The 26,613-nt window shown below is 37.0% G+C and overlaps 1 protein-coding gene across 1 annotated transcript; it reads right to left on the bottom strand.

Annotated features, from left to right (window-relative positions):
• Window positions 1-1,960: 1,960 nt before the first annotated feature.
• LOC107830741 (uncharacterized) lies at window positions 1,961-2,703 on the bottom strand. Its single transcript, XM_016658370.2, has one exon. The coding sequence runs from the start codon at window positions 2,621-2,623 to the stop codon at window positions 2,084-2,086; it is 540 nt and encodes a 179-aa protein (XP_016513856.1). The 5' UTR covers window positions 2,624-2,703; the 3' UTR covers window positions 1,961-2,083.
• Window positions 2,704-26,613: the final 23,910 nt, after the last annotated feature.

Below are 26,613 nucleotides of genomic sequence, written 5' to 3'. Positions count from 1 at the left end.
CAAAGCTTCTGTATTTGGAGTTCATGCATGTTGCCATAGTTGTAGCTGAAATATTGCTATCAATTCCTTTTCCCAGCAACCGCATTATCTGTTGATATTGTTCTTTAATGAGCTGAGGGATGTTTAGCATCACATTCTGAGTCCCCTATCCAGTCACAGATCCATGTTGTACATGAGAAGACCCTGCAAAATTAGATGTGGTAGACACTAAATCATTTCTTGCATCATTTGGAGACTCTTAAGAATGTGGACTGCATTCCCAGAACCAAATTTTTTCTTGAATTTAAAGCCAAGAGGATAGCCAATGAGCTTGTAGCAAGTTTCTCTAGTATGCCCCTTAAAGTTGCAGGAATTACATTGCAAATTATTCTTCCTAGTTTTGTAATTATTTTCTCATGCATAAGACTGATTACCAGAGTAGTTATTACCACCTGAGTAGTTATTCCCTCCTGTGTAAATTTGACCACCTGAGTAGTTGTTGCTCCCTTTACCACTGAACAAGGTTGTGTCATTGCTTGATACAACTATACTTTTGACACTGAACAATACATTGCCTTCACTAACCTCAGAAACCTGTGAATTGGGACATAGATCTTCTGCTCTCTTGAGAGATGATCATGGAGTATGCTCTATTGATAAAGAGAATAGGTGCATGTTCAGTATCTGCTTGCTAAATTGAGAGTAGGATTCATTTAACCCATTAGAAACTATAGCAACCTTTGGTACTGGAAATGCTCAACATATTTTTCGATTCTTCACAACCACACTTAGGGCACAACATAAGAGCATCAAACTCTACCACAGTTCTTTCGGTTTAGAGAAATAGGTAGACACATATGATATTCCTTGAGTCAAAGTGGCAATTTCTTTATGAAGATAAAGCACACAAGATCCATTCACCTTATCAAAGCTCTCCTTGAGATCCATCCACTCCTTATGAGCACTAGAGGCATATACCATATACCACTCAACAATTCAGCACTCGCAGAATTCATGATCCTCAAGAGTAGTAGTATAGCATTACATTTTTCCCACAGTTCATGAAGAGAAACATCAAACTTCTCCTTAGTACATCTATCATCAACAAACCCTAGCTTACTTTTACCTAGCAAGCTAACACGCATTGTACTACTCCACAAAGTGTTTTCAGGTTTAGTTAATTTGACTGAAATTAGAGAATTACCTAGAGTGTCGCACGGTTGAAGAAACAGTGGGTGATGTTGATTTATAGTCAAAGCTGCATCTAAAATGTTGTGACTTCCGACTGTTGTGCTAGAACGAACTCCATTCTCGGCCATCATTGTTAAGCAGAAAATCGAGCTTTGATGAAGAATTGAAGAGAGATTTAACCCTAAATCGAAGAAATCAAAACAACCAGAAATTTTAAGAAGACAGCAACAGAGAATCTAGAAATTGATTGATGACGCGTGGATCATAGACGCTCGCTTTGATTCCACGATGAATTCCTAGATTTAGACTCAATTGACGAGTAAAAATGAAGCAGAAGCAGATGCACGAGAAAGGAAGAAGGAAACTGCTTTCATTTCTCACTATTCAATGTAACAGTAATGATGTACAAGCGTGTATATTTATACAGAGCTAAGAGCTACTAACTTAAGCTAATGCCAATAACAAACTAACTTCCTAACTGACTAGTTGTTCCACTAACTTAGTTGGTTGTGCCAACTGTACATCGCTGGCATCTCTTCTTATTGCTTCGACATCCTCACAATGAATTATTTGCGACGCAATACTATCACGAGGAGGCTGCCCCAAGCTAATATTATGAGAACGAGTACAAGCTGCTCATAGCCAACATTATGAGAACCAGTACAGTTTTGGCTCACAGCAGCGGAGGCTTGGACGCTTACAAAAATGTACATAATCAGAGAAGAAAATAAAGAAACAAATGAGAAACAGGCAGGGACAATAATATGAATTCGTTTGTAGAGATAAGAGAAAACGACCAAATAAAAGAGAATTTTAATTGTACAAATTAAAATTACATGTGACAAAATCGCCTCGTTGGTCAGGTTATCAAAATTCATCCAAAATAGCAAAAGAGCAGGCATTACAATGTTTTTTAACTGCTGACGCTAGTGATTCTAGTTAAGGCATCTTCAATAATGGCATGTGCCCAATTATCGAACTTGGTGAACTCAGGATCCTGACCATAAATAGCATTGACACATTCCTTGCATGTCTCCATGTTTGAGGACATTGTACTCACATCAACATTGGCTTTGTAATAGTTTCCTTCATTTACGTCTTCCAAAGTCTCTTTCATGGCATCAACAGCATCTTCGTACACCTCCCTGCATGTCTCAAGACAATCTTTTTTGTAAGCGTCCACAATCTTAGCCAACCGCTTTTCCACTACTTTGTTAACAAAATCCTCTGTCTTAGAAATCGAGGAAACCATCAGGCTACCAACAAGATTCTTCACAGACGCTCCGTTAGAATTACTGGCATCAACATCCGCAGTTTCTGTTGGTGAAGCAACTGGTGACACGTCTGGGGTTGAAGAGATATAGGAAACATGAGAGATGGGATTTGCTTCAGATGAAATTAGGAAGAAAGAAAGGGAAATGACAAGAAATTTTTTATTCATGTGGAAAGCCATTGCTTTTCCTTTTTCTTCTTTCTATTTTGCTAATTTCCAAACGAAGAAAGTGGAAAAACAATGGGATTCTACAAAGAAGAAATTACAAAGGGAGGTGTTAATTTATATGCAAAAGCAACCAAAACTCGGTTAGTGATACATGAATTTTGAGTTAGTTTTTATTTTAGTGGTTTAGATTTCACTGGAATTATAGATCTCTAACTTCTTTGGCTTAATGATTGGTTCATAATTATCTATTGTTCTTGTTTCGCGATTCACAAAGTTTAGGGGAAAAAGAAGAAATTTAATGTCAACAAAACACACAGCCTAGGAAGTTCCAGAATTAAACTTGCTTGTCGATTAACTCACACACTACGTATCATTTAAATAAATAAGATAAAGAGAAAAAAATCCTACTTTCATCTATACTTGCATGAATAATGAAAAAACATTTTTCTCTCAAACGTAAAACATATTTGTTTACACGAAAAAATTGGATAACGTTAAATTTATGTATGGTTCTAAGGATACGTAAATTCCATTGATACGAAAATAATAATACAGGTATTTTAGCTATAAGGATAGGAATGATGAACAAGGAAATTGAATAAGATAAAATAAAACAAGCACAAGGTCATCCCTTTGTATATGAGAAAAAGATCTATTTATTCCCGTTTTTGTATTCTGCCCTTCAGCTTACAAGAATCCTCCCTTTCATAATAGAGGGCTATTGCTTTATTTTATAACAAAATAATAAAATAATGCATATAGTGGAGGACCCATGATATAGTGGAGGACCCATGATATAGTGTATCTTCCACGTTTTCCTCAAGATGCTCACCCTTGGTGCAATTGTAACGGCTCTTGTCTGTGAGTTCGATACTGGCTCGACCTCGATACTGTCTTGAGTTCGTAACTGGGGTTGGCCCTTCGGTCTTACCTTGAATTCGACCTTCGGGATGGGCGTGGTGCATTTTCGACCTTGAAGCGACGCCTTGCGGATCGATTTAGTTACGGGCTCGAGGCTTGTTCGTACTACCTTCGAAACTCCCTCGAAATTCTACTCCAGCTTCTTGCCATTCGAACTCGATCGAACGTAGGAAAGCCTAAATCTATTTTGACCGTATATAAATAGTCCCCTCGATTCTCATGAGGGATGTGGTGAGAATCGATATGATCTTCGACGGTTCGATCGGGCAACAAGCTGATGTTTTATCAGAGGTCGATTATGACGTATGCGATAGCTGTCCCATTGATTTAGTCTTTCAAGGCATTTAATGCTTGTCAGATGGTGGTCGGCCACCTCCGATATTGAACCGTCATGACGCGAACCTATAAATAACCTTTCCATACAACTATTACCACTTTTGCGCCTTCTCCCTTCCAAGTTCTCTTATTTTTCCTCTCTATTTCGTTGCTTTAGAGCCATCCACACCAGAGTATTTGGTACCGTCAACCTTTCACTTTCCTTCTTCTTGTATCAATGGAGAAAACTTCGAAAACCGTACCTCAGAAGGAGAAAGCTTCTTCTTCACGGCCGTCCGACGATAAGGTACCGGTGGAGCCGTCCATTCACGACTATGTTCCCAACTCATGCACTCTGAAGATCGATTTTAAGGTAGAGAATCCTTCTTCCGTTTTGGGTCGATGCGAGCATGTGTCGATGTATATGTGCTCTATAACAGAGGGTCACCTCGAGGTCATCAGAAAAGACTACAACTGGGGTCCTGAGGTTGTGCTGCAAATTCCATCCCCCGATGAGAGCGTCAGCACTCATGTGGAGGAGTTTTTAAGTGTTTACACTTATCCCTTCACGTTAGGACCCGTCGACCCGGTGATAATTGATTTTTGCAAAAGGTATCAGGTCACCCTCGGTCAAATTCATCCCTCTTTATGGCGTATAGTGATCTTACTTCGCTTCTTCTCTATCAAAGCCGAGGGGCTGGATTTTCCTCTGAGTCACCTCATACGATTGTATCGGCCTCAGATCTTTCGAAGACTCATCGGGCATCGAAGGCTTTGATGTCAAGCATCGACGAAGACAAGGATCGGGGTTGGATGGATCGTTATATTCTAGTGAGGACCCGTGACCTTATTCCGGAAGATAAGATGTCGTTCCCTGAAGAATGGAATTTCGACTGTAAGAGATTTTTGTTTGCTTTTCGTGTCTTTTCCCGATTATTTATGATGTCTTTCACTGATATTCAGCTGCCCCTTGGATGCCACAAGCGGTACATGACCTCGAGGATTGGGTTCAGAAATTAGCCTCGACTTCCTCTTATGCCGAACACGCTTGGCGTGATTTGGCTAAAGGTAGATGGGAGGCCAAGAACCATGGTAAGGTTTTGCTTCTTGTTTCCTTCGAAGTATTCTCTGTGTTCTATTCGTTACTGATTTCCTTTCATGCAGGTATAACCAAGGATGCTGCTTTGAGGCCTTCGAGCGATGAAGAAGGAACTAAGTCCCCGGTCCCGCTACCAGGGAAAGATAAGAAGCGAAGAGCTTCCTCTCGGTCAGAGGACCCCAAGCCCAAAACTCGGAGGGGGAGGAGAAAAGAATTTACCCTTCCGATTGACTCGGTCCAAAGACTGAGAGAAGAAGAAGAAGAAGATAACGCCTCGGCTATGGTCATCTGATATGCGAAAGCTATCGAGGTTTCAAGAGCTCCCAAGCCGATGGCGGCCGTACCGGTCGGGGTCGGTCCTGAAGTCCCAAGTCTTGATCGGAGTACCCCGAGTGATTTTCTCGGGGCTATGACAATGGATCATTCGCCTGCTCTTCCAACTTTTTCTAAGGAGGCGTTAAAGGAAGCTCGAGAATTGAAGACTCCCGATATTGGCGGAGGCTCTAGTGTAGGGGACCCTTTTAGGGATTGCTTTACTGGAGTCGATGATGCTTCCGATATTGGTGATGCTTCTCTTCTACTAGAGGAGGATCAACGTTTCATTACTCGGGTAATGATTCTTCTACACTTGGTTTCTTTGTTCTTTTCCATACTTGACTTGTATTTTTTCCTTACTGTGCAGGCCATTAGTAGGTTTCGAGTCGATCTTAGCCAGTGTGAAGCCGAGCTCCGGAAGGTCTCGGGTGAGAGAGACGCCCTGCAGCTTCTTTGCAGCCAAAAGGATGAGGCTATAAAGGACCTCCAAGCGGATTTGGCTAAGGTTCGTGAAGAGGAGGTCAAACTTAATAAACAGGTGAGCCTCGTTCTGTTAAAGTATGGGTTTGACTCAACTATGGAAGCTAACCCTTCGTTGTCTCAGCTGCAACAAAAGGTTGAAAAGATCTTGTTACTTCGAGAAGAAGTTGATCAAATCCAAGCTGAATGCAATCGGTGGAAGGAGACTCTCGACCGCCTGGCTACGGAAAAAGAAACCATTTTGACCAAATTATTATCGGTCGATGTTCAACTTCGAAGCGTCAAGCAAAAGGGGTCGGATCAAGCTAAGAAGATCCAGGAGCTTGAAACACGGCTTGCTGAGGCTAAGGTGGAGGTTGAGTCGTCGAAAGTCTCGGCGGATAAGTCCATTATTGTGTATCGGACTGATACCGAGGCTGCTCAGATGGAGGCGCGGGAGGCGGCGGATACTAGCGACGCTCGAGCTCATTGGGTTGTCGAGCTTGCTAAGTGTAGGTCTCGGAGGGAGACCCTCGAGGAGATACACGCTCTAGGTTTCGATCTTAATGAAGAGATAAAAAAGGCTAAAGAGCTCGAAGCTAAAGCTGAAGCCTTGGCTTCTGATAATGATGATGATGGTGGCAGCCAGAGCGGATCCGAGGATAGGGAAGGGCTCGACAGTTGAGCGAACGCCCCAGAGGGTGACCAAGAAGCTTAGTTTTTAATTTTTTACTTTTGTAATCAATCACGTAGGCAATCTTGTATATATATAACAAAGTCGACTTGTTTTTGTTTTTTGAAGACTTTAATCAAATGTTGACTTCGTAGTCTCTATGATCGATCGATTGTTTTTTCAGACTTGAAGTGATGTAACCCTTAGGCTTGCTAGTTGAGTCAACGATTCAAACTTTGAAGCAAAATAGCCCGTAGGTGTAATGGTTGAGTGAGTGTTTGCTCAAACTTAAAGTAAAAGTAGCCCGTAGGCTTATTAGCCGTTGAGTGAATGTTTTGAACTCGAAGCGATATAGCCCGTAGGCATAATGGTCGAGTGAGTGCTTGCTCGAACTTGGGATAAAAGTTGCCCGTAGGCTTTATTAGCCGAGTGAATGTTTCAAACTCGAAGTGATGAAGCCTGTAGGCGTAATAGTCGAGTGAGTGCTTGCTCGAAATCGGAATAAGAGTAGCCCGTAAGCTTAATAGTTGAGTGAATGTTTCGAACTCGAAATAATGTAGCCAGTAGGTGTAATGGTCGAGTGAGTGCTTGTTCGAACTCGGAATAAAAGTAGACCGTAGGCTTATTTGCCGAGTGAATGTTTCGAACTCGAAGTATTGTGGCTCGTAGGCATAATGGTCGAGTGAGTGCTTGCTCTAACTCGAAATGAAAGTGGCCCGTAGGCTTATTAGTCGAGTGAATGTTTTGAACTCGGAATAATATAGCTCGTAGGTGTAATGGTCGAGTGAGTGCTTGCTCGAACTCGAAATGAAAGTAGCCCGTAGGCTTAATAGTCTAGTGAGTGATTCGAACTCGAAATAATGTAGCCCGTAGGCGTAATGGTTGAGTGAGTGCTTGCTCGAACTCGAAATGAAAGTAGCCCGTAGGCTTAATATTCGAGTGAATGTTTTGAACTCGAAATAATATAGCCCATAGGGATAATGGTCGAGCGAGTGCTTGGTCAAACTCAAAATAAAAATAGTCTGTAGGCTTATTAGTCGAGTGAATGTTTCGAACTCTGAATAATGTAGCACGTAGGCGTAATGGTCGAGTGAGTACTTGCTCGAACTCAAAATGAAGGTAGCCCGTAGGCTTAATAGTCGAGTGAATGTTTCGAACTCGAAATAATGTAGCCCGTAGGCGTAATGGTCGAGTGAGTGCTTGATCCAACTCGAAATGAAAAATAGCCCGTAGACTTATTACTCGAGTGAATGTTTCGAACTCGGAATAATGTAGCCCGTAGGCGTAATGGTCGAGTGAGTGCTTGCTCGAACTCGAAATTAAAGTAGCCCGTAGGCTTAATAGTTGAGTGAATGTTTCGAACTCGAAATAATGTAGCCTGCAGGCGTAATGGTCGAGTGAGTGCTTGCTCGAACTCAGAATAAAAGTGGCCCGTAGGCTTATTAGTCGAGTGAATATTTCAAACTCGGAATAATCTTAATTCTGATTGCACAATAAATCTTAAGTCATTATACATGTGTTCATGTTTTGCGCCTGGGTTCGGGCCAATCTACATGAGCATGGTTCGTTTTGACCATTTGGCTCTTACAATTTTTTCTATTGAAACCCTGTTGTTGTGAAATGACTTTCTTGCATCTGAACTCGATGTATTTGAGGGCCTGATGCCCCCACAGTATTCGAGGTTGATTGAAAAGAGGCCTCGGATATTGTTGAAAGTGCAGCACGGTCAATGGTTGCCTCATTAAAAACCTTGCCGAATAACCCATTTGGTATAAAACCGGTCTAAGGGAAAAAGAGTGCAACACATGCTTTCAAGCAAAAGATCCATTTTAGCTCTTGTTCGGACTTCTGCAGGGGTCAGTTAAATGAATATGGAAGGGTCGTACCTTAGTAGTAGTACCGTTTTAAATGTGATACATTCCAGCTGCTTGATAGTTGTTTGCCGTTTATAATGCCGAGCATGTACGATCCCTTTCCGACGTTCTCAAGCACCTGATATGGTCCTTCCCAATTTGGTCCTAGTTTTCCTTAGTTTGGATTACGGGTATTGATGGTGATTTTTCTTAACACTAAGTCCCCGGGCTTGAAATGGCGGAGCTTGGTTCTTCGATTATAGTATCTTTTGATTCGTTGCTTTTGGGCGGCCAATTGGACGAGAGAAACTTCTTGTCTTTCGTCTGATAATTCAAGGATGGTATTCATAGCCTCGTTATTTGATTCTTCCGTCGTGAATCAAAATCTGGGACTAGGTTCACCGACTTCGACTAGTATCAATGCTTCGGAACCATATACTAAGGAGAATGGGGTCGCCCCCATACTTGATTTTGACGTTGTCTGGTATGCCCAAAGGACTTCGGGTAGGATTTCTCTCCATTTTCCTTTAGCGTTGTTCAACCTTTTCTTCAGGTTTTAAAGAATAGTTTTGTTCGTTAATTCAGCCTGTCCGTTCCCACTGGGGTGGTATGGTGTTGATAGTATCCTTTTTATTTTGTGATCTTCGAAGAATTTTGTTACTTTGCTGCCAACGAATTGCTTCCCATTGTCGCATACTATTTCGGCGGGTATCCCAAATCGGCATATGATATGATCCCAAATAAAGTCTATAACTTCTTTCTCTCTTATTTTCTCGAACGTCTGCGCTTCAACCCATTTAGAAAAATAGTCAGTCATAAATAAAATAAATTTGGCTTTACCTGGGGTCGATGGCAGTGGGCTGACGATATCCATGCCCCATTTCATGAACGGCCATGGGGATAGGACTGAGTGAAGTTGCTCTCCGGGCTGATGGATCATTGGCGCAAACCTTTGACATTTGTCACATTTACGAACAAATTCCTTTGCAATTTTTCCCATTTCAATCCAATAATACCCTGCTCTGATTATTTTTCGAACTAATGTATCGGCACCGGAGTGATTCCCACAAGTGCCCTCGTGTACTTCCCGTAGAATATAATCGGTATCTCCCGGACCCAAGCATACTGCCAACGGTCCATCGAATGTCCTTCGATATAGTGTTCCGTCCGAAGCCAACGTAAATCGAGCAGCTTTAGTCCGTAGGGCCCTGGAATCTTTAGGGTCTGATGGGAGCTTTTCGCTCTTTAAGTATTCAATATACTTGTTTCTCCAATCCCAGGTTAAGCTAGTAGAATTTATCTCGGTGTGACCATCTTCGATTACCAATCTCGAAAGTTGAACGACAGTCCCCGAGCTAAAATCATCTACCTCGACTGACGATCCCAAATTTGCAAGCGCATCGGCCTCATTATTATGTTCTCGTGGAACATGCCGTAGAGTCCATTGTTTGAAATGAGAGTGACAAGCCGTTTGTCTAAATATCTTTGCATTCTACCTTCTCGGACTTCCAAGGTTTTGTTTACTTGACTCACCACCAGCAAAGAGTCACAATTAGCCTCAATAACTTCTGCTCCCAAGTTTCTACCTAGCTCGAGACCTGCAGTTATGGTTCATACTCGGCCTCATTGTTAATTAACCTGATAGTTTTAATAGCTTACCTAATAATTTTACCCGTGGGTGGTTTCAAAACTATGCCTATCCCGGACCCCTTCACGTTCGAAGCCCCGTCCGTGAAAAGGATCTATACCCCCGATGATGTACCCGATTTCAACAGGAGTTCTTTTTCGAATTCTGGTACGAGGGTTGGCGTGAAGTCGGCCATGAAGTCTGCTAAAATTTGAGACTCGATGGCCGTACGGGGTTGATATTTAATATCGTACCCACTGAGCTCGACGGCCCATTTGGCCAATCGGCCTGATAGTTCGGGCTTATGAAAAATATTACGAAGTGGGTAGGTGGTTAATACACCTATGGGGTGACATTGAAAGTATGATTTTAACTTTCTAGAGGCGCTTATTAGCGCAAGTGCCAATTTTTCTAGGTGCGGATATCTAGTTTCCGCTTCTCCTAAGGTCCGACTTGTATAATAAACGGGAAATTGAGTACCTTGCTCTTCTCGAACTAGGACACTGCTTACAACGACTTCCGATATCGCCAAGTACAAGTAAAGTTTTTCGTCTGTTTTTGGAGTGTGAAGTAGCGGTGGGCTCGATAGATATCGTTTCAATTCCTGTAATGCTTGTTGGCATTGCGGTGTCCAAGCGAAATCGTTCTTCTTTTTGAGTCGAGAGAAAAATTTGTGACTTCGATCTGATGATCTCGATATGAATCGGCCTAAGGCTGCCATCCTTCCCGTTTAACCTTTGTACAACTTTCATGCTGGCCACGATGGCGATGTCTTCGATGGCCTTGGTTTTGTCAGGGTTAATTTTGATTCCCCGATTTGACACCATGAAGCCGAGGAACTTGCCCGAACCAACCCCGAAAGCACATTTTTCGGGGTTGAGCTTCATGTTGTATTTCCTCAAAATCTCGAATGTTTCCTGCAAATGGGCCAAATGATCCTCTGCGCGCAGGGACTTAACTAGCATGTCATCAATATAAACTTCCATTGATTTACATATTTGTTCTTCGGACATTTTATTTACTAGGCGTTGGTAAGTAGCCCCTATATTTTTTAGCCTGAAGGGCATCACATTATAACAATATGTTCCATATTTGGTGACAAATGAAGTCTTTTCCTAGTCCTCCAGGTTCATCTGGATTTGATTATACCCGAAATAGGCATCGAGAAAGGTGAGGATCTCGTGGCCGTCCGTGGCATCGATCATGCGATCGATGTTGGGTAACGGAAAGGAATCTTTGGGGCATACTTTGTTCAAGTCTTTATAGTCCACACACATTCTAAGTTTGTTCCCTTTTTTAGGCACTACAATCACATTGGCTAACCACTCGGGATATTTCACCTCCCGAATGAACCCTATCTTGAGAAGTTTGGTTACCTCCTCCTTCATGAACGTGTGCTTTTCCTCGGACTAGGGTATTCTTTTTTTGCTTCATCGGTCTGAACGTAGGGTCTAAGCTTAGCCGATGCGTCGTTATGTCTGGTGGGATCCCTGTTATATATAAATGGGACCAGGCAAAATAATCAATGTTATCGATAAGAAATTGAATAAGTTTCTTCCTGAGTTCGGGGCTCAACCCCATTCCCAGGTATACCTTTCGTTCGGGCCAGTGTTCGATTAGTATGATTTGCTCTAGTTCCTCAATTGTTGATTTGGTGGCGTCGTAATCATCGGGGATCATGAAGGATCGAGGGATCCATGGATCATCATCTTTTTCGATGTTCTGGCTATCTGGCTGGGTCGAAGCCGACGTCTGTGATTGCTATTTGGTGTTCCGTTCTCCTTCTGAGCCCGATCCTTTTATCGGCGAAGGCAAAGAAATTGATTTTGCTTCCTCGATGGCAAACATTTCCTTTGTGGCCGGTTGTTCTCCGTACACTATTTTGACACCTCTCGGTGTTGGGAATTTGAGGACCTGGTGTAGGGTCGAAGGTACAACTCTCATGTTGTGGATCCATGGCCTTCCGAAAAGGGCGTTGTATCTCATATCGCCTTTGATCACGTGAAACTTTGTTTCCTGGATGGTTCCAGCCATGTTTATCGGTAGGATTATCTCGCCTTTGGTGGTTTCACATGCCATATTGAATCCGTTTAGAACCAGGGTTGTGGGTATGATCTGGTCCTGCAGGCCGAGCTGTTCTCCGACCCTTGATCTGATGATATTGGCCGAGCTACCTGGATCAATTAACACGCTTAATTTTAGTTTTATTCATGAATACGGATATTACCAGTGCATCGTTATGGGGTTGGATGACTCCCTCTGCATCTTCATCATTGAAGGACAAAGTCCCTGTAGGTGTGTAATCTTGAGTCCGAGATCGTTTTTCCCTCACAATCGATGTTTTAGTGCGTTTAAGCACCGGTCCCTGAGGGGTATCGACGCCGCCGATGATTATGTGAATGATGTACTGTTGTTCTTCTTGCTCGTTTTGCTTGCCGAAATTCTTGTTCTTAAAATGATTCTTCGCCCTATCACTCAGAAATTCCTAAAGGTGCCCTTTGTTAAATAAGCGGGCCACTTCCTCTCTTAATTGTCTGCAATCTTCCGTTCTGTGGCCATGGGTGCCATGATATTCACACATTTGATTGGGGTTCCTTTGGGCAGGATCGGTCTGCATGGGTCAAGGCCATTTGGTGTCTTTGATGCGTCTGATAGCCGACACGATGGCGGATGCATCAACGCTGAAGTTATACTTTGATAATCGAGGAACTTCTATAGGATCGGCATATTTATCAAAGCCGCTCTTGCACATAAGTCCCCGAGAATTTTTCCCTCAATCAGTCCTTCGATTGTTCCGAACTGTATTGCGTGTTGAACCGTTGTTCATCCGATCTGTGATGTATGGTTGATATCGGTCTCTGTTCGACCTTTGTTCTATGTCGATCTCCCTCTGGTTTTTAGTAGTTGTCCTGTTCTGATGCACGGGTCCATACGGAGCTCCCAACTGATCAACCTCGGCCCTGATTTTCGATTGATACCAGTTGTGTATATCTGCCCAAGTTATTGCTGGATACTCGATCAAATTTTGTTTCAGCCGACGTGATGCTGTCAAACTTAGCTCGTTCAAGCCTTGGGTGAAAGCTTGTACGGACCAATCGTCTGTGACCGGTGGAAATTCCATGCATTCCGTTTAAAATCGGGATACGAATTCCCTCAGCATTTCATTACCCCTTTGCTTTACTTTGAAGAGGTCTGATTTCCTTGCTGCAACCTTTATGGCACCAGCGTGTGCCTTTACAAACGAATGGCAAAAGAATCGATGGAATTTGGTGGTAAATTGTGATACCACATCATTGCTCCCTTCGCGAGGGTCTCCCCGAACTTTTTCAACAACACAGATTCGATCTTATCGTCCTCCAAATCCTTGCCTTTGATGGCACATGTGTAAGAGGTGACATGTTCGTTAGGATCGGTCGTACCGTTATATTTGGGAATTTCGAGCATACGAAATTTTTTGGGGATTTTTTTTGGGCCGCACTCGAGGGAAAAGGCTTTTGTATGAATTTTTTCGAATCAAGCCCTTTTATCATTGGCGGAGCCCCCGGGATTTGGTCGACCCTGGCATTATATGTTTCCACTTTCTTGTCGTTGGCTTCGACTCGTTTTGTGAGTTCCTCGAGCAATTTAGTAATTTCTGGAGTGGTTCCCGATTCTTGCTCGTTTGATTTTACTATGGTGGGCTCCGTTCTGGGGGTGACTTCTCGAAGCGGATTGGAGTTCGGCCTGCTTTGTATATGAGTTTGGCTCTGTAACTGAGCTATCGCTACTTCTTGAACTTGTAGCATTTCGAAGATCATACTCAAGCTGACCCCGATTTTCCCCGCGTTATGGGTGTCTCGGGATACGGATCGAGTACCGCCCTGTATGCTTCTTTCCGGTTCGGAACGATGATTCGCCTCTAGAGCTATTTGTGAATTGACATCCAATGGTACTTCGGCTCGAATTTCGGGTACTTCGATTCGAGCCTCATTGCCATCGTCAAGTAGCCTTCCGACCCCGGGTGCCAAGTTGTTGGTTTCGTCTTGAAGGCCAGCTTCGAGGTTGATAGGTAAAGCCATTGCTGACTTTGAAGTTGTAAGCTGGAGTGTACTGTAGATTTATATCAAACAATCACTGTTATCCTTAGCCCCACGGTGGGCGCCAAACTGTTTATCCGAAAAATCGGATAACGTTAAATTTATGTATGGTTCTAAGGATACGTAAATTCCTTTGATACGAAAATAATAATACAGGTATTTTGGCTATAAGGATAGGAATGATGAACAGGGAAATTGAATAAGATGAAATAAAACAAGCACAAGGTCATCCTTTTGTATATGAGAAAAAGATCTATTTATTCCTATTTTTGTATTCTGCCCTTCAGCTTACAAGGATCCTCCCTTTTATAATAGAGGAATGCATATAGTGGAGGACCCATGATATAGTGGAGGACCCATGATGATTTGTCTCTTCCACGTTTTCCTCAAGATGCTCTCCCTTGGTGCGGTTGTAACGGCTCTTGTCTATGAGTTCAATACTGGCTCGACCTCGATACTGTCTTGAGTTCGTAATTGGGGTTGGCCCTTCGGTCTTACCTCGAATTCGACCTTCGGGATGGGCGTGGTGCATTTCTGACCTTGAAGCGATGTCCTGCGGATCGATTTGGTTACGGGTTCGATAAGATTATCGAGCCAACTTCTCGAACAGGCTTCGGGGTCGAGGCTCGTTCGTACTACCATCGGAACTCCCTCGAAATTCTACTCCGGCCTCTTGCCATTCGAACTCGATCGAATGTAGGAAAACCTAAATATATTTTGACCGTATACAATATTGTTAAAAATCAAACTCCTAATACAGTAGTATCAATTACCTTTAGACGAAGACATACTCGTCCTGCAATCTCAAAGTGCTAAGACTGAGCCAAGCTTTTATAGTATTATTATCAACCTCCTCCTCTTTTAATTTTTTTATGATAATTATTTTTAAATTTAACTTATTTGACACGCCTATACAATTAATCAAATGTTATTTCCAGAGCTTTTTTGTAATTAATCCATTCACCCAAATTTTGGTTGTTTAAAAATTAAATAAATTGTAAAAAATACAATTTGTTAGTAACATTCAAGAATGGGAAAATATAAAATTTAAACTAAAAGTTGCTCATAATAGTACTCCATAGTCCATTTGTTCCGTTTAATGCGCCCTTTAATGCGTCCTTCGATGGAAAAATCTTCGCAGGTAATTATTATCTGCGAATTTTAAAACTCCCCAGGTAAGTTACTTGGGGATTTTAAATCCACATGTAAATTATCTGGGATCTAAAATTTGCATGTAAATTACTAGCGGATTTTTTCGTATGAAATTCTAAATGTTCCCATGATATTTTTGGTAAAAATTAAATGAAAGTTGGGAATTTTCTTGCGGAATTTAATAGGAAAATAGCTGCAAATAAATCCCCATGAAAATTTCCAAGTGCATATGTCGACATTTTCAAATAAAAATTTAAAATTACTACCATAGTATTTTTATATTTTTTTATTAAGTCAACTCTCCCACATATATTATTTTTTGTACGCTCTATATATGGCCCCCACCCACGGTTAGGATACTATATTGCACCAACGATATTATTTTTACTCATTGCCCATCTATTATTTGTATTAGTAATTACTATTACGTTTGCAATTTAATGAACTTTTACCACTACAAGAAAAGTGCTAATTACATGGAAATTTTACCTGGAGATTTTATTCGCAGATAATACCTTTCAATGGAGAATATTAAAATTCCTAAATTTAAAATATTTTACCTGCGAAAAATAATTTTCTAGGATAATCCGTAGGTAACTTTGTGTCATGCCCCAAAACCGAGGAGCGCGACCGGCACTCAATCGAGTGAACCCGACCGAGCAAGCCTGTTAGATTTCATTCTACCCAAACTCATCCACGAATGGAGATAATACATATTTTTATTAATTAGACAAAATGGTGTTCACGTCTACAATACAAATTCATTTCCAATAGCTTCATCATTTTTAATGTCTCAAATGGACAAGTAATACAACCACAACATAACATATTTTATCTTTTCCAGCACCAATACACAACCCACACTATGTCTACGGAGCCTCTATGGATAAAGAAGAGTACAATGATAATGCCGGCAATAAGGCCCCGGCTATACCTCAAACAGAATATACAAGGTACAAAAGATACATGACCCCGGGATGCAATGGGGCTCACCAAATTAGCTGGAAAAAAGGTGCACTGCTATCACTAATCAATATCTCCTGCTGTGGAACCACCTGCATCCATTGAAAGATGCAGCGCCCCAGTCCAATGAGACCAATATTAGTAACAAATCCCATAGATTCATTGTATTCATAAATTTCATTGCCAAGATTACCATTCATCTTCTCTCTTATTTTCTCAAAAATACTATTCATGCCATGAACTAGAGTTTTATAATCCAATCTTTCAACAATTAAAACTTGTAACAAATGCTTCAAATACTTCTAACTACTCATAATAAATGAGTTTGAAGCATTGAAATTACCTCTAGTAGATCAATCTTGAAAAATTACAACTTTGGTGATTTTTGTGTTCTTGAGGATTTGATGATGAAATCTTGTATTTGGATGTAAGAATGATGTTAGAACTCATGTATATTGAGTAAGAATGATGTTATATATAGATATCACCGTCCAAAGTTTGATTTTGTGTGTACTCATTTGGAACTTTAGTCTATCATGAAATTTCCAACTTGACTTGAACTTAGGGCTCTCCCTAGACCCCACATCACTTATAATATGACTCGTACACTTATTATAATATCCAATTGATATCCATCCTATTAATAGTCCTCGTCTTCACACAAAATAATATAATTAGTGCACATCGACTTTCTTAATAGCGCTTAAGTACTTCAAAATTTTTCAGGGTGTTACACTTTGGCGCCATTATGCGCCAAATTATTACCTGAGAAATTACCTAGGAAAACTAATCGGCAAGTACATTTCAGTAAGAAAATTCGCAGGTAAACAAATAAAGAAAATTAAACAAAAGAAATCATATGTTAATCTGTAGGAATATCCCTAGGTAACTCTACATGCGAATTTAGTTGGGAATATTTTCTTGGGAATTTGCTTATTTGGAAAATTACCTGGAGATATTGTTACTGGGAATTTTAGCTGGGGATATTTTCTTGAGAATTTACTTGGGGATTCTTTTAGCTGTGGAATACATACCCGGGGATGTTGTTGCAGTAGATTTAGTTAGGGATATTTTCTTAGGAATTTACCTAGAAATTTTCTTACCTAGGAAATTACCTAGAGATTATGTTGATGTGAATTTAGTTAGAAATATTTTGGGGGGATTTACTTATTAGGAGAAATTACATGGGGATTTTATTATTTTAATTTTTGCTAGAAATTATTCTTGATAATATATCTTGGGATTTACCTAGAAATTTTATTTCCTAAGAAATTAACTAGAGATTATTTGTGTGATTTTAGGTAGGAATTGTTTTTTGAGAATTTACTTTGAGTATTTCGTGATATGATTTTGATTGAGTATTTGTTCTTAGGATTTAGATAAAATTTTATTGTTGTAGTTTTAGTTGGATATATAATACTTGAGAATTTATCTGAAGATTTTATAACAATATATTTAAGTTTTAAATTCTTTAAATACTTTTTAAAATGTTATTTAAAATTTTAAGATGTTATTTTTTAATTCAAAAATAATATTTTTTCAAAGTTACTTAAACTTGATATGTAAAAAATATCCATAGGAATTAATTTTATATATAATGTTTTATTGGTAAATGTAAAAATGCTGAACCTATATAAAATTTAATGATTTATATATGTGGATTGACTTATAAGTCATTAAGCATAACATAGTCGGTTATTACTTTTTTCAACAATTTCAAATAAAAAAATAATTATCACACGACTAGTTATTTCAAGAATTAAAATTTAATATGGTTGATATAAAGGACATAATAAAGTTAAGATACAACTACATTTGACATATTTCAGCTAATATCATCAGAAAATATATTCAATATAGCTAAATGATTGAAAAATATTTAAGTTTTATTTATAAGCAGAAGAAAATTATGTTATATTTATAAAAATGAAGAACTTTTTATTAACTTTCTATCTTATGTATCAAACTATATTATTTATATATACTATAATTAAATTTTATCTTATTAAATAAATGTGAAAATAAAATAATTATTTTGAACAAAATATCAGGAAGATAAACGAATAAATAAAACAGACACAATACAATAATTATTCAAGGCTTCAAGCTACTACCGACGGTTTAATATCACTACTATATGATTAGCGCGGAGATGGGTTTCTCAGCTAATCTGTATCTATCTATACTATATTAAAAGTACGAAAACCCTTAGCGAAATGTCGTTCGCCTTTTTTATCCTTTAAAAGTAGAGTTCCCACTAGATAAAATAGTCATTTAATTATTTTCCTAATTTTTAGAATTTCAAACTTGTAGGAACTCCTTATATTTAGGAATAAATCCAATAAGATTTTACTTTTATAAAAAAATTCCTTATTTAAATTGTATATTTAAGATTGAATTTCCACAAAGGAAAATCGAGGGTTCGGTATTCTAAAATAAACCTTAAGTAACGAAGACCTTTGACATGAAATGCCTCTTTGCCATAAACTTTTTTTTTCCTTTTTTTTGTTCAATCTTTTAAGAATGATTGAAATATTTCTGCAAAACAAATATGGTATATTTTCTTTTTATGTTTTGCTTTTGAAACCTTTTTTCTACCCGAAGACTTTAACCAAAACAAGAATCTGAAAACTTTCAACAGAAATATACTACTTAATTAGTAAACTTTGCAAAATCTTCAACCAGAAAGCCTAAGACAATATATTACACTCGAAAGCCTACTCGATTACTTTTTGCTTTTTTAACTACTCTGTATAACAATAAAACTCTTTACACATCCAATATGTTCTTTAAAACACTAAGAAGTTTTAAAGAAAGTATAAGACATTTTTAAAACAGATGCTAGTACTTGGGTACATGTGCGTCGTGCCCCTTAGCGAATTATCATTCGTCTTTTTTATCTTTAAAAAATTAATTTTACAATAAACAAAATAGTCAGTTAATTATTTTTCTAATATTTAAGACCTCAAAATTTACTAAATTTTGTATATTAAATCATTTATTATTTGGACTGTTTAATACAACAAATTTGTAGAAGAAAAATAACACTAAACATTTCGCACAATTCCTTTTAGGTAGGAGTCCTTTTTCTCTCACATATTTTAGTGTTATAAGATTATAAATGTCTGTTAGGTCAATTGAAGTTCATAAAAAAATAGTATGTTATAATCTTTTAGCAATTCAATTAGATATTTTTAAAAATAATTAATGAAAAATAATTTTTTTTTACTTACAAAAGTTTAAAACTATTGAGGAGGAACTTATAGATAAAAAATTTTATCATAGAAAACCTAAGATAAAAATCGGATGTCCTTTAAACCTATTCAATATTTGTATATAAAATGATATTTTCAATATATCAATGACTAAGAACACTTTTATGTGGCGATTTCTTTTCTTTTTGAGTTAGATATATAGAAGTAATATTTTTTATTTTCAAAAACTTACACTTTTATTTATAATTAACACTACGACAAACATGAAGTGCAAAAGTTAGGATTTTATCATTTGTAAAAAAAATATTTATAGATAAAAATATAGTTATAATTAAATATTTAAATTAAAAGAAATTAGAATATAAAACAAAACCAAATATAATATTAAGAATTAAATTGGTTCAAATGTAAACTTTAAGAAATAAGGATGAAATAGAAGAAGATAAAATGTATTCATAAAGAGATTTCACGTGAGACACAATTTAGTATATTTGTATATTATATTATAAAATATGTATAATTACAAAATAATGTACAACTAATTTAACAAAATTCATCATCTCTGCATATTTAGAATATATTGAATATAATTACTATGTTAGGGTAAGAAAAAAATATTTTCATCATTTAAACAAATATTATATTTTATTTCAACGTCATTATATATATATTTTTAATTGATAGATACTATACGCACGTGCAACGCACATATACTAAAACTAGTTATATTAAAAGCACGAAGACCCTTAGCGAAATGTCGTTCACCTTTTTTACCCTTTAAAAATAGGTTTCACGCTAGACAAAATAGTCATTTAAATTATTTTTCTAATATTTAGACTTTTCAATGTAATTTAAAGTTTGACTATTAAATCTTTCCTTGTTTAAAATATTATTATAGATTCTTAATATTTAAGACATTAAAATCACTTAAGATTTACCTTTCATAAATTCTTTCCTAATTGAGGTAGGTAACACAAGTATAATTGGTAGTACTAAAAATTAGAAAACAATTAAGGCTAAACGTTAGCTAACTTGTCAAAAAGACACGTAAAAAAATAATCTTTGAGCATAAATTTTTTATTGCAAAATAACTATAATTCTTTAATGTTGTTTTTCTTAATATTTACTCCATAATATCTTGAGCTTAACTGAAATTTTGTTTATTAAAATCTCCGTATTTGAATTAAGTCCTTATATTTCAGATTTTGAAATTAATTAAAATTTATCCAGAATTAATTAAAATTTAATCTTCTGTAAATTTTGTTCTTATTTGAATAGTGTATAATAATCATATAAATTCCTTCCAAGCTAACTTTGAACTTTATATATGCTCTATAATATATTTTTTATATTACATTTGTACTCCTGTCCTTCACTAGCTTGCTTTAGTATCCTTTTTTATTGTTTTTTTATTGCACTTTGGTTTTTGTATTCATTTGACATTAGTATATTATTAGTTACATACGGATATATTTTAAATACTATTTTTCAATATTATATAGGTTTTCAAGGGTAATCTGTTATTTCTCAAACTAGAAAGGAAGCATAATAACTTGTGAAATTGAAATTATGACATTATAAAGTGGGAACAAGTTATAAATTGAATTATTGACTAATGATTGAGAATTTTTATGAGACAGTTTCTTTCTTGAATGAGTTAGTTATACACTATCAACATTCATGATCATCCCCATAAGCTTACACTTTTATTTTATGACTCAAGCATAAATTTTAAATAAATTAATACTTATCGATACGAGGTACACGCGCATCGCGCGCACCTTGAGACTAGTTAAACCAAAAAAGGAAAAACATTTTTGAGGGCCCAACCGGGTTCCCTATTGATCTGCAGTCAAATGCTCTACCACTGAGCTATGGACCCAACTGACTGTGTTACTTCAACTTATAATATATGAACACTTTACTTCTCTTTTTTTATTCTTTTCGACCCTTTTTTTTTCTCTCTCTATTTATTTCTTAATTGACCCAAGACTGTTCTGTAAAGTAAACTCACCCGTTGAGCAAAAATGTGGTAGACGGGAGTACATATGGGGAAGTGTACAGATAGCCACTGATTAGAGATGTCTTTACTTTTTAGTCACTATTTTAAATATATTTACTCTTTAGTCAGTGTTTAATAAATTTTTACCCGCCGGACAAAAATACCCCTATGTATGCGTTGTGTAAATATTAAGAATATGATGTCCTTAACTTCATGAATGTTGTGTAAATATTTAGGACAAAGTATCCTGTTTTTACACTTTCTGCTGCTAAATTTTAGGACATCATGTCCTTAACTTTATATGTGCTGTGTAAATGTTAAGGACATGGTGTCCTTAACTTCATGTGTGCAATGTAAATGTTAAGGACATAATATCATTAACTTGTATTTGCAACTTCTGTTGTTGAACTTTAGGACATCATGTCCTTAACTTCATATGTATAGTGTAAATATTAAGGACATAATGTCCTTAACTTCATGTGTGCAATGTAAATGTTAAGGACATAGTGTCCTTAACTTCATGAGTGATGTGTAAATATTAAGGACATGGTGTCCATAACTTCATATGTGTAGTGTAAATATTAAGGACATGGTGTCCTTAACTTCATGTGTGCAATGTAAATGTTAAGGACATCGTGTCCTTAACTTCATGAGTGATGTGTAAATATTAAGGACATGGTGTCATTAGCTTCATATGTGCAGTGTAAATGTTAAGGACACAGTGTCCTTAACTTCATATGTGCAGTGTAAATGTTAAGGACATGGTGTCCTTAACTTCATGTGTGTAATGTAAATGTTAAGAACATAATATCATTGACTTGTATTTGCAACTTCTGTTGTTAAACTTTAGGACATCATGTCCTTAACGTCATATGTATAGTGTAAATATTAAGGACATAGTATCCTTAACTTCGTGAGTGATGTGTAAATATTAAGGACATGATGTCCTTAATTTTATATATGCAGTGTAAATGTTAAGGACATGGTGTCCTTAACTTCATATGTGCAATGTAAATGTTAAGGACATAGTGTCCTTAACTTCATGAGTGATGTGTAAATATTAAGGATATGGTGTTCTTAGTTTCATACGTGTTGTGTAAATGTTAATGACACGGTGTCCTTAACTTCATATGTATAGTGTAAATGTTAAGGACATGGTGTCCTTAACTTCATGTGTGTAATGTAAATGTTAAGGACATAATATCATTAACTTGTATTTGCAACTTCTGTTGTTAAACTTTAGGACATCATGTCCTTAACTTCATATGTGCAATGTAAATATTAAGGACATGGTGTCCTTAACTTCGTATGTGCAGTGTAAATATTAATGACACGGTGTCCTTAACTTCATAAGTGTAGTGTAAATATTAAGGACATGGTGTCCTTAACTTCATGTGTGTAATGTAAATGTTAAGGACATAATATCATTAACTTGTATTTGCAACTTCTGTTGTTAAACTTTAAGACACCATGTCCTTAACTTCATATGTGCAATGTAAATGTTAAGGACATAGTGTCCTTAACTTCATGAGTGTTGTGTAAATATTAAGGACACAGTGTCCTTAACTTCATGAGTGCTGTGTAAATATTAAGGACAAAGTGTCATGTATTTGCACCTTATGTTGTTAAACTTTAGGACATTATGTCCTTAACTTCATATGTGCAGTGTAAATGTTAAGGACATGGTGTCCTTAACTTCATGTGTGCAGTGTAAATGTTAAGGACATATTGTCCTTAACTTCATGAGTATTGTGCAAATATTAAGGACATTGTTCGCTTAATGTCCAGAAGTTAAAGATATTTCAGAAACGTTTGTCCTCAATATTAGATTCCTAGTTCAATATTTCAGGACGTTTAAAAAATTATGTCCTAACATTTACTTGTTTTGCTTAATGTCCAGAAGTTAAGGACATTTCAGAAACGTTTGTCCTCATTATTAGATTCTTAGTTCAATATTTCAGGACGTTTAGAAAATTATGTCCTAACGTTTACTTGTTTCGCTTAATGTCCAGAAGTTAAGGACATTTCAAAAACTGAATTTGATTCTCGTTTAATCCCCACAAAACAAACTCAATTAAGGAATAGAGCTTCCCAATAGCAGTACAAACAAATTCCAGTAGCTAATTTGATTCAATTTTCACGAAATCAACAAAGCCTAGGTGGTCGTCTTCTCCAAAATGGGCTTCACAAATTTTTGACAAACCCTAGCAAATTAGATCACAAATGGTCCAAATCTGTAGAATCAACTCACAAAGGTATTTTCCAACAAATATTTTGAACACCCAATTGATTTTGAGTACCCAAATTTTCAGAGAAGAAACGAGAGCTTAAGTACGGGAGAGAAGAGGGGTTTTTGATATTTTGATAATGAAAAAGGATTGAAAAGAAAAGAGATAAAGAAAGGGTAAAAACGTCTATTCATATTAATTATAACAAAGTAGTGGCTATATATGCTCAGCATTGAAATTGTTGGCCAAATACTAAATAGCATCTTAAAAACTGGCCACTCCACGCCATTTCCACTACAGATGGGGCTCATTTGGTTCGGGTTGGTTCAGATTTTTTAATTATCAAACCAAATCAATTATATCGGGTTATTAAATCTAAAGATCAAACCAAACCAAACCAATAAAAGTCAGATTTTTTAATCTCGATTTTTCTCGGGTTTTTCAGGTTTTTGTTTCATAAAGTCTTCATATCACAAAACATAAAATTGTGTTCCAAATATTTCTTTAATCCTAGTAAGACATAACTATATACGGTATTTTTCAATAAAATAACATAAATATGAGATGAGTCGTGGCATTGTACTAAAATATTCAACAATAAAGATGAGAAAATTGCATAAAATAAATATTATTAATAAGCCATAATGAAAACAAACATAATTTAAAATTACTAATAAGTTGCTAAAATAAGTACGACTAATAAGTACTATTATTTACTTGACTAAACACTAAAAGAAAAATAAGTTATGTATTTTATCTAAACCATTAAAAAACTAACAAAATAGATATCCAACACTATTTTCATTCATAGTATAATTGAATTAAATGTCTTTTATTAGCATTACTATTGACTTGATTTTGGTTTAGAATTTATTTGAGTTACTAACATTTATGGACTATAAAACTTATTGGAGCATCCAAAAATTATAAGTCCAAACTTGAAATAATACGTTAAAAGATAAAACTATGAAAAAACTTAAGAAATATTTATAAACTACACTATAATAAATATTTTTATGTATTAAATATATTTAAAATTTCTATACATATAATACCAGGTTGGTTTGATTTCGGTTTGACTTTATTAGTTAAAATCAAACCAAACCAAACCAAATATGGTCGAGTTATTTTTCCAACACTTAATCATAGTCGGGTTTTTTTTCTCGATTTGACTCGGATTATTGGGTTGGTGCGATTTTTCGGTTTTATTTGTACACCCCTAATGCTGGTATTAGTAATGTAAACATGGGCGGATTTATAGGCAAATATAATGGGCACGTGAACCCATGCTCTCTCCGTAAATTAGGTATTTTATATACATATTTTTTAAAATTGGTCTAATATTATCTGATGGGATCCATGCTCTAAAATGACTAAATTGTGCACTTGGTTGAATGCTCAGTTATTTACCTAGAGGAACATGGATCAAATCCCAAGACTATTATGTATTAATAAATAATGCAATAATTACTTATACATCGATTAGTTATTTCATCTTTTACTCTGTATATATAATACATAAATTAGCTCATAACTTATACCTATTTATTTTTGGAATTGTAAAACAATAACCAAATACCCTTGGTGTAGTCAATTTTATTCAACTAAAAAGCTACCAAAAATAGTATTAGCTATACTAATTTTAATATATGGTAATTCCCTTTCTAACAAGCAACCAAACGACCTCATAGTGACAAAGCTATACACTGAAGCAATTGTAGTTTTTGCACGTGTGAGTGGCCCTATGAAATTTTTTTACAAAAATTTATCCTTTGTTAAACTTTTGAACTAATATTATGTATAGGGTAAAATTGATTTATATTAAATACTCAAATGATTACATGACACGTGAAATCAGAGGCAGACGAAAGATGAAGCGAGTGGGAACCAAGACCGAGGAGAACGACTTCAGGTGGCATCGGGTAGCTCCCGAAGGGAACATAGTCAATGGAGACAAATGAATGTTTGTCACCAGATGACATTTAATGAAGAATATTCCTCAGTATTAAATATCCAGCCGTTACAGAGAATTTTGGCATTCATGGCCTGCCGTTACACATTCATCAATGGCCCTCATTATTGTCATTTAAGAGAGACTTGATTCTAGGACCTTGTTCTCTAGGTATAGCTATAAAAAGGGAATTCAACAACAATTGTAGGACACGAAATCTCTGGCAAAACTTATGCTACACATTATTCTCAAGCTAAACAATACTTTATTTTCTGTCTAATATAGTGCTTATCGCTGTCTTTGGAAGTGTTGCTCCCAGAACCAGGCTACCTGCTGTTTATTTCGATTTTAATACTAAGTCTTATATTTTTTATTTAATTTATTTATCATTTTTGGATCAAATCAGTTCGTTTCTTTATAAATCACGCAACAAATTCAACTGTACTGTTTTACGGGTAAATAGTTTGACGCCCACCGTGGAGCTTAGACAGTTGCATAACTGAGTTGATCCTTGCATCTATTACTAACTTGTTTGATTCTTTTTTTCATAGCAAAAATCGAAAAAATGGCCGCTAATGATGTCAATATCACACACAACGTTGAGGCACATGAAAATCTGCCTCAACATGAGGATTCGATCAGTGACACCCGCAACGAGGATGGCGTAGCAACTTCAGTACATGGAGGGCGGTATCCCCGACATGTGCGGGAGATAACTCCTGATGACGTTGAGGGTGAGCACGTTGCGGAAACAGTAAGGATCTTGAGAGAGCAGCAAAATGCCATTATGGGCCATCTCTCAAGGTAAGACCAGGCTATGACGGAAGTAAAGCAGGCGTTGCCAGGCGCTTCCAAAAACGCGAATGGAAGAGGCCATGTTCCTCCCAGCACTCCCGCAAATCAAACAGCTCAAAGAGTTGATAACAACACCCCGAGGGGTGAGGTCGGCTTCGACGGAGTCAGGGGTATCGCCAGCGGATCCGGTAATGACAACGACAATGATCCTTTTAAAACTAAACTCATAAGGTTCATGAGGGAAAGGAATGGGCAGATGGATCAGAATACGAAAGAGTTCCACGCTCGAATGACCCAAATTCTGGGCGCACCATTAGTGTCGAAGGGCCCGGACTCGAAGAAGTACACCCAAATGCCG

The sequence above is a fragment of the Nicotiana tabacum genome, chromosome 19 (genome assembly GCF_000715075.1).
Source record: "Nicotiana tabacum cultivar K326 chromosome 19, ASM71507v2, whole genome shotgun sequence".
Classification (NCBI taxonomy): domain Eukaryota; kingdom Viridiplantae; phylum Streptophyta; class Magnoliopsida; order Solanales; family Solanaceae; genus Nicotiana; species Nicotiana tabacum.
This window is presented reverse-complemented; position numbering and strand designations above follow the sequence as displayed.

Bases quoted from the DNA above. Each gene is read 5' to 3' on its own strand.
- LOC107830741 (XM_016658370.2), bottom strand. From the start codon at position 2,623: ATGGCTTTCCACATGAATAAAAAATTTCTTGTCATTTCCCTTTCTTTC.